The sequence below is a fragment of the Gymnogyps californianus genome, chromosome 2 (assembly GCF_018139145.2).
Source record: "Gymnogyps californianus isolate 813 chromosome 2, ASM1813914v2, whole genome shotgun sequence".
NCBI lineage: Eukaryota > Metazoa > Chordata > Aves > Accipitriformes > Cathartidae > Gymnogyps > Gymnogyps californianus.
The window spans coordinates 12,664,631-12,678,188 of NC_059472.1; the positions used below are offsets into that span (position 1 = coordinate 12,664,631).

The 13,558-nt window shown below is 42.7% G+C and overlaps 1 protein-coding gene across 1 annotated transcript in view; it reads right to left on the reverse strand.

Annotated features, from left to right (window-relative positions):
* The window catches only part of FER1L6 (fer-1 like family member 6), a 125,066-nt gene that overhangs the window by 66,008 nt on the left and 45,500 nt on the right, over window positions 1-13,558 (reverse strand). The window contains exons 2-5 of the mRNA XM_050892928.1: window positions 4,768-4,850; window positions 1,493-1,619; window positions 814-868; window positions 587-718 (exon numbers count right to left, since the gene is read on the reverse strand). Of these exons, the coding sequence (XP_050748885.1) occupies window positions 587-718; window positions 814-868; window positions 1,493-1,619; window positions 4,768-4,850 (397 nt within the window). The remainder of the gene's footprint in view (window positions 1-586; window positions 719-813; window positions 869-1,492; window positions 1,620-4,767; window positions 4,851-13,558) is intronic.

Sequence of the window (13,558 nt, forward strand, 5' to 3'; positions counted from 1 at the left end):
AAACCCTTTCCTTGCTCCCTGGTTCATGTCTGCCGTGGCCCAGACCTGTTTTCTACTCTCCTCCTTGCATGGCTGCGCAGCACTGCCCTTTGCAAATGCCCGTGGCCCTCACTCCGCATCAGAGGGTATTGTCAAAAGGGACAGGAGGCACAAGGAAGCCCAAAGGACTGGTTGGTTTGGGGAGCTGTTTTGGTCTCATTTATCACCAGCTGGGACAAACACATGCCAAGGAAAGGCTGAAACAGTGAAATGGTAGAAAAGGGAAGGGGGGGGGGGGCAGTTTAGACAAAACTCCCAAATGGATCATTTGAAAAAACGCAGAGGCAATGGTAGTAGGGCAGGATGCAGTGGAGGGGGGGGGAACAGGATGGACAGAGCTTGAGAAGAGAAAGAGCAAATAGAGCTAAACCCAAGGGAGCTATTGCCAGTGCTTGGCCAAGCTTGAAACTCAAACATCTTCTGGACAGAGCTCTCTGCTCAGACATGCAGGTGCTACAAAATTAGTTCATCCCCTTTGGAGCTACCAAGTGGTGAAGGCCACCCAGAGCCACTGAAGAAAGTGCCTTCTTCAAGAGAAAGCACCTACCTCATTGTAGAAAGGGGCATTTGTGCCTTCCTTTACTGTCGTTTGCTTCTTCTCGTCACCTATCTCGATGATTACCACAGGGTCGATGTTCTCACCCACCAGCTGCCTGGCCTCGATGATGGTGATGGCAATCTGTGGGGCACAAGGACACCAGGCGCACTCCTGGGCTCAGGTCCAGCCTGCCTGGGGATTTCACAGGTGCATAAGGGTCGTCACCCCCTGCTCACCTGGTAGTTCTGGGATTTCATCTCCTCTTCGTGAATTCTGGTCACCAGCTTTGCCCTGTTTAAACGACAAAACAGGTCATTAGGCATCTCTAGGCAAGAGCTGGTACTTGGACACATGTTGGAAAGACTTCTCGTCACTAAGCAAGCATTGTTTATGGCAGATAGCTTTGCTGGGAACTGTTAGGCTTGATTTCATCAGCAGAGACCTTCACTATCTTTCTCATATACTTGGTAATAGGGAAATGTTTTGCATCCACACAGACCAGTGCAGCTACCTGCCATGCGTGGGAATAATTTCACTTGTTGATCCCATCAAACCTGACTCCATTCCTCCCCTGTATGAAAAAAACTACTACACAATCTCTTGGCTATAGAGATTGCTGTCCCCTTTGGCTCATTTTCATTAGCAGAGTTCATTAGCACAGTTGAGGCACTCTCAGCATCCATTTCAATCTCTCCCTGCACTGGATAGCATCTGGTGACAATCTGTCTTGAGCTGATAATATTTTGCTGACAAGTACATCCCACTCTGTCATGTGGGAGAGCACGAGCGAAGGGATCACTGCTGTCAGGAAATGGATTTTCTGTCAGCAGATGTATTGTCCTAGGGCAATGCCATTCCTGAGAAGGATGAAAAAGGTGTTTTGGGGGATGTTAGGTAAGGTACACCAAGGAGCACCTTTTCCTCTTTGGGCTTAAGGATCCAAAAACATTGGACAGTGCATCGCTATTCATTAGGTCTTCCTCTCTCTCTTCTTGTCTTCTGAGAGTGTCATGGTGAAGATTTGCATTTTCATCATGATCACCTGATGAAGAAAACAATCAAGAAAGTAAAACCCAGCTCTGATTTCTACTAGCAAAAAGCTAACTTGGAGCAGAGCAGTGAATTCATCAGCATGAACTGAATATTTTATTTATTTGAGTATCACAATTAGAGATACAGTAGTGGTTTGTATTGAGCAGTATTGATTACAGCAGCAGCTCCCCACCTGTGCAAAATCATATACCACATAAATTGTGGCTGTAGCCACGCTCTTCACCCCATGTGCACCCACAACAGGCACATGCACACTAGTTACATCTGACTGCCCCATCTCTCATCTGCTAGAAAGACAGTGGGACAGACTATTGCTGGGTTTTGCACATATTACTTTGCAGCAGTGAGTCTGCCATCCATGGTTTGTCGTAACACTTTGACACACTTCAGTCCCTTCCAAGCGACCAAAGCGGAGCCTAGCTTAGAAATCATTTCTCACCTTTCCTCTTTGCAGAGATGATGAACTGGAAGATCAAGGACAGAAAAAGAGAGTTGAAGAGCATGATTCATGGGATCTTTTGTAGACAGTTATACTCAGATGAGACAAATTGCTTCCAGAAGTGCTTATTTTTCTTCCTAACCATAAAGAGAATCTCAGCAACTAGCTGAGATGTACAAACCTACATTTGGCCAGAGAAGCCCTTCCCACACTGCTCTGCTTTGTCCTCCTGGTCTGACAGAAGTCCTACCAGCATCTCTGCCCCTTGCCAAGCATGTCTGTGTTCAACACCTGCCTTGGGAAGGGAGCCGTGTGTTTTAGGTGAAAGTTTAAAATTTGGGTGCCTGTAGTTCATTCCAGTAATTACATTTATAAGCAAGAAATGTTCAGTGACTCTGGACGTAAGTTATTTCTAGTCTAGAAGCTGTCAAGTGGTACCTGCAACAGTAAAGATGACTTGCCCAGCAATATCCAGGGGCTTAGGTGACCTTATGGATGACCTTGCATCAAATGAAAGGAAACACATCCAAGTGCATTTTCTGCAAGTACTCAACGGCACTGCACTCCCACTACAAAACTAGACAAAGGGTTGTAATAGTGCTTCCTTGTCTCTTTGCAAAGGCATGGTCACTTGAGGGTTGTTTAGAAACTGGTGATGGTAGCAAAGGGCCATCCATTGTACAGTAAAACCCACTTGGACATCTCTCATCAGGTCTGAATGTTCCTTTTTCGGCTGGCTTCCACAAGACCCTACTCCGAGGCAAATCACCAGACAGGTACAGACAGACACAACTTTTGCTTGTGTTGCAATGCAGCCAGGCATGAGCCAGCTCCATGAAGGCTCCTCCACTAGCAATCTCATGTTACATATGCTCAGTGGAGGTTCCTCCACTAGCAATCTCATAAAATATATATGCTCCCCGACTGCCCCTCTGGCTCTTGTCCAGCCTCTCTAGAACACAGGGAAGGTGAACTTGTCTCTGTATCCATGTAGGCATAGCCTGATCTTCAGCCCTTGAGGCAAAGGCATCTGTCCATAGTTTTGCATCTGTGGCACCAAGTTCCCATGATTACTCTCCATGTCCTACTTACTCTAGAACATACTGTTTGATTATGGGCTTGTAGTAGTCTGTATTGTGTGCTCTGAGGCTAAAGCAGATAAAACTTCCCCCGAGTTGGGGGACAGGCATGTGTCAGCGTGACTCCCTGCCTGGACCACTTTTTGTGAGTTCCATGTTGTTTCTATTGAGATGTAAACTCTTTGCAATGCTTCTTTCCCTTTACAGCTCCATTTTCCTGACATTTTAATATCTGAATCACTATCCTTTTTTCCTTTCAATAACCGTACGTATGTTGTGCATAACCGACCAGCAGGAATTATTCCCCTGTATGGATCCAGTGACAGAAAATGCAAATGGTTCAGTGAGTGAAAACGTTCCCCTACTGCACACTTCCCCAATAGATCTCCTAAACCCAAATCCCAATCAAGACAAGAGAGAACTCGTGATTGCTGTATCTTTGCTAGTTCAGACTCTTCAGCAACAAAGACATTAATGAAATAGATGAAGGTCCCCAATCTATCCAATGATTCAAACAAAAACACAATCATTTGAAATAAACAGAGATCTGAATGCTCACATGGAAGACTGAAGCAAATTACAGTATAGTGTATCTTGTAGTGCATTGTATATTTCATGAAGCATAAGATAAATAAACTCCAACTTATTGGTAATTACTAAGAGGTTTAATGGTCTTTAGTTTTCTCTGCTCCAAAAGCCCAAACCCCTTGCTGTAAGGACCAGAGGAGAATCTTTTTAAAAGTCCTGCCCTTTAGCTAAATAATGCTTATGGCACAAAATATGTATTCCTGTTTCTGCCCAACAGTGAGTCAAGACACACATGGCTGGTTTATTACAACACTGTAATGCAAGGGCTGCACTAAACACATAGTAGTCCATGTTTTAAAAATTCCATGAAATCTGAGGCATGACACTGCAGAATAAAACTACAGAAGGTGAAGACTGTTGTGGCTGAACTACAGGTTTTGGTGAATGGGAGGACTGTGGTGATAGGAGAAAAATGACAGTGGTAGAACGTGCAGGGGAATATATCCTTAGCTTGGAAACCAATGGTGTGTTAAGGGAAAGAAATAGGAGACTCTGCATGTCTTATGGATGTACCCACATCTGTTAAAAATAAAAAATAATTATTAAAAGTAAAAAAATAAAATAAAATAACTACAGTACATTTAAGAGGAGAACTGCTACTAAGTAAAGCTCCCAGCTTTATCGACCAGCCCATCCAGCCATCAGAGCCCACTCAGGTTGTGTTCTTACGGTTTCTAGAAGCAGCAGATCTTCTGGAGGAATTACACACCTGTAATGAATTATCTATCTCTAGAGTAGAAAAAAACTTTCAAAAATGTGTCATCTCTCTGTGGTAAGATTCAGGCTGATATTTTAGTTTTACTCTACCAGATACAGCAGTCTGAACTCACAGAATCTGAAGGTGGACTTAATGAAACAGTCAATGCAAAATGAATTAGCTCTCTGTTTACTTGGGAGTGATAAGGAGTTTACTGCCCGTGTTATCAATAGTAAGCCCCAAGACACAATTCAAATGAGTTCACATAAAATTAGATATAATATAATCCCCCACCTGATCTTCCCAGTTGCAATATCGATTTATGAGGCCTTACCCAGTGCATCTTTGTTTGCAATAGTCAACCCTTTCTTGCCTTTTTTCTTCTTCTTGAGCTTCACACCAGCAAACAACCCCTTTCTGAAAAAAGTAAAGAAAAGTGATCAGGGCAATATCTTCAAGCCCTTTTCTGTGCTGGACTCTAATTTAACTCAAGGAGCTGTTAAGAGGGAGTTTTGATTTCCAAGCAAGATCATTATATTCTGATTTTCCTTTTATTAAAAGCAAACAAGAGAAAGCTCTGGTTTTATGCTTCATCTCATTTTGGTTATTTTTAAAATGTGGCCGTATACAGGCAAACATACTGAGAGAAGAGCCAAAACTTCTTTTCAAACCAAGACAGCAAGAAGCAAGAAAGGAAATCCAAGATAAGTTTCCAATCTACTGACTTCCCATACACATACTTCTTATGCCTGTGACAAGACCAGAGATAAAATCTTCTCACAAATTACACGTTCCAGATCAAAAGCAGTTTTCCAGTGAATTAAGATAAACATAAAAGCGTTTGTGTAAACTTCTTTGGTGTCGACACCCACTGTATCAGTGGCATATACACCACAAAAGCTTTTGCCATTTATTTAGTTGGTTCTCACTCCCTTCCAGCAGCAAAGCCATGAACAGGACTGGACAAGGGTTTCTCCTCAAGCTGTGTTACAGAGACGCTTCAGCCCAGCATCAACTCCAGCTACCACTGCGTGGGGCTTTTCTGCCTCCCGCTTCTTCTTATACTGGATTAGGGAATTGATCCAACTTAAAACTAACCAACCCAGTCAAAGCTTGGTGAGGTCATTTTTCAGATCATGCCTGGCTAAAGTGGCTCTATAGCCTCATTAGGGCTTCCTTATTCCTTGCGTTCAACTCAGTTTTAGCCACAGCTCCTTGCCAGGAGCCTACCATAGTCATCCAGGAACGAGGTGCATTCGCGGGGTGAGACGCAGGCAAGGAAGCATGGCCCCGGTCCGGTTGCCATCACAGATAAAACACATCAAGACATTCAGCAAGGACCCACGGTGCAGTCCTGCTTCCTAGGAAATTGATAGCAAAACTCCCCATGGCCCTGAGGCGGGAGGTGGTACAGCTGCCGAGCTAAGACAAAGCACCTCTCCCAGCGACAGCACAGGCCCAGGTTGGCTGTTCAGAGGTCTGTGCTGGTTGTCCTTTTCCTATTTTACTCTTCCATTGGTCCTTCAGCTCTTCAGTGAGTAGAGAGAGTAGAGAGAAAAAGCAGTTGTGTTTTCTAGAGTTGGATTTAAAGTGGGGGGCGAAAGGAAATATTTCTACAAATGTCTTAGTATTTTCCCCTCAACAAAGGGTCTCCTTTTTCCTCCCATAGCCACCAGTCCCTCCTTCTTGGTTGCCAGCCAGCCTCATCCCACTAAACCCTTTGTTTGCCCCATGTCAGGGTCCAGGAGCACCGGTCCAGCAATAGGACACCAATGCTGTTCTGACATGTTGCAAGCACAGAACAAAGTATGACTACAAGACTAATACCTTTAACAGTCTCCAATTCACACCTGACCTACTGCTCCAACTTCTGCTCTGCCATGCCCTAGAGCTGAGGCAGGAGCTGATACACGGCAGAGCAGGAAAGCTGTGGGAAGAAGATGAGACCTCTCCCCCTTGCCCGTGAGCAGGGCACAGCACAGCATCCATTCTTAGCAATGTGGAAGAGAAACACCATTTTCTGTGTTAAAGCTGTGCCCAGAAAGCCCCTTTCAACCCAAGATTTTGGAGAAAGTGTGGGAAGCAGCCGGCTGTCCTGCAATTGCCTCCCTGAGAGATTCAAGTGGGGAATTTAGCACAGTTATCCTTACACTTTGGGAAAGGACTGGCTGTTTTTGTTTATCTTCATGGTTTTCTTATCTTTTCTTCCTTTTACAAAGTGTGTGCTTTTAAGCCGCATGATTCATCATTTGAGAGGGGTTGGGGAGTGGAAATCAAATCTCTGAGCACTGGAGCATGAAATTTAATTTTTCCAGGTTTCTGAAGGTTTCTGGAGGTTTGAACCAGCGTTTAATAATGACCCTTAGAGTCTGCACATGTCTTTTCCTGCTGCCAATCAAGGTCTGGTAAAACAGTCACAATAACACAGGAAACATACACAAAAGTTCTTCCTTAATGGTAAACTGGACAGTGCTTGGAATAGGAGTGGGTGATAATGGACTCTTGGCTTTGAATGCCTGAACTAAAACAAAAAAGAAAAAATGAGAAAATAAATCAGTAGAACCAAACCGAGCTTGAGATGCTATTTTCATTAAAAAAAAGCCTGTGGACTTATCATTTTGAATTAACCAGACCAACCTCACTTATACTCAGAAATCCAAAGTCATTGCAAATGATTCACTTGGCTTTATTTGATGGTGAAAATGTAAATCCCATTGTTGCAGATCTGACCTGCTTGCTGAAAGCAACATAGTTCAGATTTCATATTATATAGTAGTGAAATATGTGGTTCTGTTTGCAGGCAATTTCGTCCTTTTCAATTTAAAATGTCAAGAAAAACATTTCAGCATATCTGAAACATTTCATTTGAAAAGTTGAAATTACATGCTTTTATATTTTGAAAATATACTTCTTTACACCTCATTTTGAGAGCTGAAACATTCACTAAATCCCACGAAAATTTGTGAGCAGTGGTGGATTTCAACCCACCTAGAACTTAACTTTTATTAGTATATTGCTCTGTACTATTTTCCCAATTATTGGTTCAAGAGGAGCTCTCTGTGGGCATGATTTCATACTACAATTTTTCCAAGGAAACAAATATGCTGTATATTTCAGAGGGAGAAACAACCTATGCTGCTCGAGCATTTTATGCTATTAACTCTACTGACAAACCAACAAGGGGGTGAGAGTGGAAACACAAAGGATTTAGTATAATGGCAGCATTTTTCAGGTTCTCTGTTGGCCACAAGCATGCCGTGATATTTTTTTCCCATCATCAGAGGACTTGTTTGCCTAAATTGCTGTAGGAATAAAAACTTACCTGGGGAAGCGCACAGCTCAACTAGCCCAAACAAGCAGGCACCTACGAGCTGAGCAAACCTGATAGCAATCAATGCTCAAACATCTGAAATCACCTGTAAACTCGAGGTGCATTTAGCTATGGAGGCAATGTTACTGCAAACTGGAAAGGGAAGCTGATAACATGTGAAAGTTGTATTCAGAGCAAGCAAATTCAGTTTACTGGCCAGGCCCAAGAGGAGTGTCAGCAATGCTGGGCACAATCGCAGAAAATGCACAACTTCCATGTGCCAAAGAACGCCAAAACCGACAAGTATGAGTGGAAATGTAGTACCAAGACAAAAAATGGCTCTAGCAAAGCAGGAGTCAGAGGGAACTGGAGGGAATGGCCATTAATAAAGCCTGATGTGGAAACTGGGCCGTCTTCCACAATTTTTATGTTTACATAACACTGAAACTGCTTAAAGACAAAACTGCAGAAGGTGCCACGCAGTGACAGAGAGACACCCAAGCTTGAGATAACAGGTGCCAACAGCAAAATCTATCTTTGAAGCAAACCAGATTTCAACCTCAGCTTTTTAGTCTGCCAGAGGTTCGGGCACAGAAAGGCATCAGGGTGCATCTGAGCTCTCCTGCACCCCTGGCCCCGGTTACTTCGGCCAAGGGCAGCTGTGACCACGCAGAGAAATGTCCCTCAAAAGCACCAGAGAGGCAGCAAGCACAAGCCACTTGCAAGGCTCAGCTACAGGAAAGGAGAAGAGCATGGGGTTGTTCACCAAGATGGCAGGGCAGTGTTCATTATACACGGGATTTGCCAAAGAGAATCTTCTCTGTAAAGGTCTAAGCTAAGTAAATGAAGTTTTCAGGGAACTGAAGGTATCAATCCCTCACAACAGAGAGGCTCCATCACTTTGATATGTAAACTGCTTGTTATTCAGTGGCAGCGTACATGCTCCAAATGTTGTGCACGAGTAACATCCACGATGCTTAATAAAATCATTTAGGCTTCTTAAAAATGTTCTGTGGATACTCTTTTTGTGATACAATGTTTGTTCTCTTGGAAAGAAAAAAAAAAGTAATCTTTCTTTAAATTTCCACAAAGAATATTTCTTTCCACCACAGCTTCGACATAAATTCAATCAACTTCTGAAAACTTGAAAATTACTCCCTCCCCTCTCCCCAAGATTGTGAAAATTTTCACACAGGAGAATGTTGCCAAGAAGGGAAAGTTTCAGGCTTCCATGCAGTTTCACCAGATTTGATAATGTCCCCAAAGTTATTCGCACCCATCTGTTATCCCTAAGCCAGGCATAAAGCTGTGTGCCACCTCTAGGTAGACCCCAAAGGTGTCACGAGGAAGTGTCTCCCATGTTCCCCACAGGACCTCCTGGCTGTCAGCAAGGCACAAATATGGCACTGCAAGAACCTGGGAAATCAGGAAAGACTTGGGGTACAGAAAAAGTCTTTTGTCTGTGTCCTGGTTTTGGCTAGGACAGAGTTAATTTTCTTCCTAGTAGCTGGTATAGTGCTGTGTTTTGGATTTAGTAGGAAAATAATGTTGATAACACACTGATGTTTTTAGTTGTTGCTAAGTAGTGTTTATACTAAGTCAAGGATTTTTCAGCTTCTCATGCCCAGCCAGCAAGAAGGCTGGAGGGGCAGAAGAAGCTGGGAGGGGACACAGCCAGGACAGCTGACCCAAACTGGCCAAAGAGCTATTCCATACCATATGACATCATGCCCAGTATATAAACTGGGGGAGTTGGCTGGGAGGGGGATCGCGGCTCAGGAACTAACTGGGCATCGGTCAACGAGCGGTGAGCAATTGCATTGTGCACCACTTGCTTTGTGTAGTTTAATTCTTTTAGTATTACTATTGTCATATTATTATTATCATTATCATTGTTTTTCATTCCTTTCTGTCCTATTAAACTGTCTTTATCTCAACTCACGAGGTTTTTTTTTCCTGATTCTCTCCCCCATCCCAGGGGTGGGGGGGAGTGAGCGAGCGGCTGCGTGGTGCTTAGCTGCCGGCTGGGGTTAAACCATGACTGTCTGCCTTGGACCCATGTGGAGGTTGGAGGTTGTTAGTATTGTGGTAGTACTGACAAACTTCAATGAAGATTTAGCCCCTGTATGCTACATGATGCACAAATACAGATAAGGATTTTGTTCCTTCCTGGATCCAACAAGCTAATTTAAGATACAATAAAACAAATTCATGTCCAAAGAGAAGGTGAAGGAAAGAGTTCCTACAGGCTACCAACAGGTTTCCCATTTTAAGTGCCTTGATTAGAAGCAATTAAAAATCAGCCATCTCAGCTAATCAAGAACATTGCTTAGTTCAAAGAAGACTGAGTCTCCCAGCTCCTTCCACATGGGGACTGTAAAAAAATCTGGAGTAAGGACAACTTTTTCTTTTCTGTATACGTACAGTGACAATGTGGGCCCTAGTTTATGACCGTGATTCATTGAGATTTCCCTAATACAAATAGTAAATAAGAGTGGGACACCAAACATATCACAGCATTTGACTATACTCAGACCATGTTGGATTTGCACCAGAAAGCTGTAAATACAAGGGTTCATTTCCCGTTATCGGTCGGGACCCAGGACCACAGGTCCACTGGGTCTCCGAATTCATTTTCATACTCTTTGAAAAAGACTCACAAACTGTGTTCTCCTCTCATCAAGATTTATTCATGGCAGCTTCCAGCTTTCCAGCTTTCAAAAAAATCCTTTCATGGCCTTTCTTTTTCATTTAAGCTGTCCCATCATCACAGAGGCTTCGTGATCACTGCTTGCACTGTATAATGTTCTCTCAGATATCCAATAATTGCAATTTGCAGTCTAATTTAAACAAAAGCTGGCAAAAAAAGCACTTCAGAGTCATCAGCAAAAGAGTACAAGTGACCTTACTAAATACTGAATCTCTTTGGAGTTTCTCCACATTGTTTAAACTTAGTTTCTTCTTTCAGCAAAATCCTTCCAGAAGTCCGTGTGCTCAGAGATTTGACGTATGAGGAGAAGAGCTTCTTGCTGTGGGAATGGTCACACATCATCCAGAGACAAATGGGCACTTCTAGGGTACAGGTTAGCTAACTCACTCCAGACACTCACTGTAGGATGGCAGAAATCACTTCTCCATTGGTTATAAAGTCAGAAGAATAACATGAGCCATCTAAACACAGGCATGTGTAGCTCAAGGAGGGACCTTCTGTTCCCTTCCACAAGGCCCCCTCTCAGTGCAGCTTTCTACCTCTTGTTCAAGCAAAACCCAGTCTTGGGCTTAACCTGCATTAGACCAAGATGCTTGTCAAGGTCCATTTTCACAGCCATGAGTCTTGGGATGCCCTTCCCTAATGCTGGCGTGTGAGCCATGCTCCTGGTGGGCACAGAGGAATGAAATCAGGGAGTGAGATTTGGAAACACAGAGGGCAGACAGAGAAACACACCCTGTTTTATCCAGTACGTCTCCTGAGACCATCCAGAAGTCCTCATGTGGACAGGGCGGGTGAGCTGGCAACGTGCTTCTGGCAGCAGAAAATCCTTATTGGAGTAGCTGCCCTGCTTTTCCACCCAAGTCCCTTCCGCCCTGGAAGCAGCAGTCTCAGCAACCTTATTGGCACCATCAAAATTATTTAATTCAGGGATGATCAAAGGTTTGTGCAGCTCAGATCTGAGCCAGCTCCAGTGCCTAAGGATTGTAAAGCTATGGGTACAGTGACTGCCTTGACTGAGAAAGTGTTAGAAATCGAAGAAAGAGGAAAAACAGCCTTCAGCCTTCTCACACGTGAATGTAAAATTTGTTAGGCAGGTCTGTATCTTTGCGTTTTGTAAGATGGCTTGTTGTTTGGGGCTTTTTTAGCTCCTTAAAATTCTGCTGCTTTCAACATAACTTCATTTTCCAAAGAGTGTTGCAGTAGATCAAACAGTATTGCACCAGGTGAATAATCATCTCCACATGATTAGTTCTAATTTTCATCAAATAAACACAAGCAAAAAGAACCTAATTCTCTAGGTTATAAAAATTTTTTCTCTTTCCTTTTTAAATACAAACGCATAAGAAAGACTCTTGGCTCATTTTATCACTTCCACAATACGTACTAGTCAAGTAAATTGAAAGGAAAAGTAAATTATTTCATAATTTAAACCACTCATTTCAAAGATTAAAACAAAATTACAATACAAAGATGGGGCTTCAAAATAAAAAGCCTAATAAATCTAAAACTATAATGCGAGCATAATTGGTTAATTCAGAAACATTTTATATTAAGCTAGTATGTCATTTGTGATAATAAACAAAGTCCCAGGGAAGAAATTTATTGCATTACATTTAATTGTCAGAGGGCTGAATAAAATAGCTTCTATGTTCTTGGACATATGGAAAGCAAAAAACATCTTAATGAATGGATAATGACGTACTCATTTCATGCCTTCTTTTCTCAGGATTACAGATGTTAAGGGAAGATTTTGCCTGTTTATTCATTTAATTTATCTCCTTTGTCAGTGCAGGGTTGCTTCGTACAGTATACTGTCAGATACTTTATCCTGATTCAGTAATGAGACTCCCTTTATCCCAAAATCCATTATTTCTGCTGTGGTTCTTTCACAGCCCAGAGCTCTCACTAGCCGTCTTAACTTGTTTCCATTTTTCGTGATTTCCCACTGGCTCCGCTGCTTTGACAGGTCCAAGGATTTGCAATGGAAAAGCTTCAACTCCTCAAGAAGGTGAATACACAATCCTGTATGACAAGCTGCTATTTAAAAACCAGCTGTGGCACACACACAGGTATCAGTTCTGAAGCTCGGGGTTTTTCACATCTATGTGACACTATGACATTACATGTCTTGTCTCAACTATTAATATCTCATCAATAAGAAAACAAAATTGCAAGGTGACAATACGGTGGTCAATATTAGTTAGGCACTAATTCTGTACATTCAAGAACAGGCTCTAAATTAACTATTACACCTCAGGAAAGAAATTCTGCTGTCTTTGTGGATAATTCTGTAAAACTTCAGTTTATTGCACTGCAGCAGTCAAAAACTGAAATCAGCCATTAGGAAGTGCAAGAAATGAGACAAAAATATGACAGGGAACATCATATGCCACTAAATTACTGCATTTTGGCTACTGCTTGCTGCTCTGATTGCCCCTCTCAAAAGGAACTTATAACTCAGCAATGTGCAGTGAACACGGGTAAGTGTGATCAGAGGAGGGTAATGGCTCCTGGCAGAGTCTATTCAGTCTAGAAAAGAGCTTATAGCTTGTGTTTTCAAGGTGGTGCAGTGAGATAAAAATAATCAAGCATGCCTGAGAAGTGCTGAACTGGCAATCAAACTCAAGGAGACGGTCCTGGAGTCATCACTGGTGGTCTCTGAAGTTAGCAGCCTAGTGTGCAGCATCAGTAAAAAAAGTCAACACAGAGCTGGGTATTGTCAGGATGGATATTAGGAAGAAGGCAGTGAGTGCCATTTTGCCTCTAAAGCATTGGTGAACCCACACAAGATCATAAGACAGGATCACAGAATAATTCAAGTTGACATCTTGGATACTGTGTGCAGCTTTGGTCTCCGCATCTCAAGAAAGATAATGGGGTTAGAGGAGGCACAGAAAAAGGATGGGAGAAGCCCCCTTATCAAAGACTGAAACAGCTGGGACTCTTCATTTGGAGAAGGGATGACTAAGTAGGAATAGGATCAGAGTTTATAAATTTAAGCTAGTGAATAAGGTGAAAGCAGAGCTGCTGGTTACTCAGCAAAACCCACAACACTAGAATGAGGATGCACTTGATGAAACAGGTCTAAAAATACTAAAATGA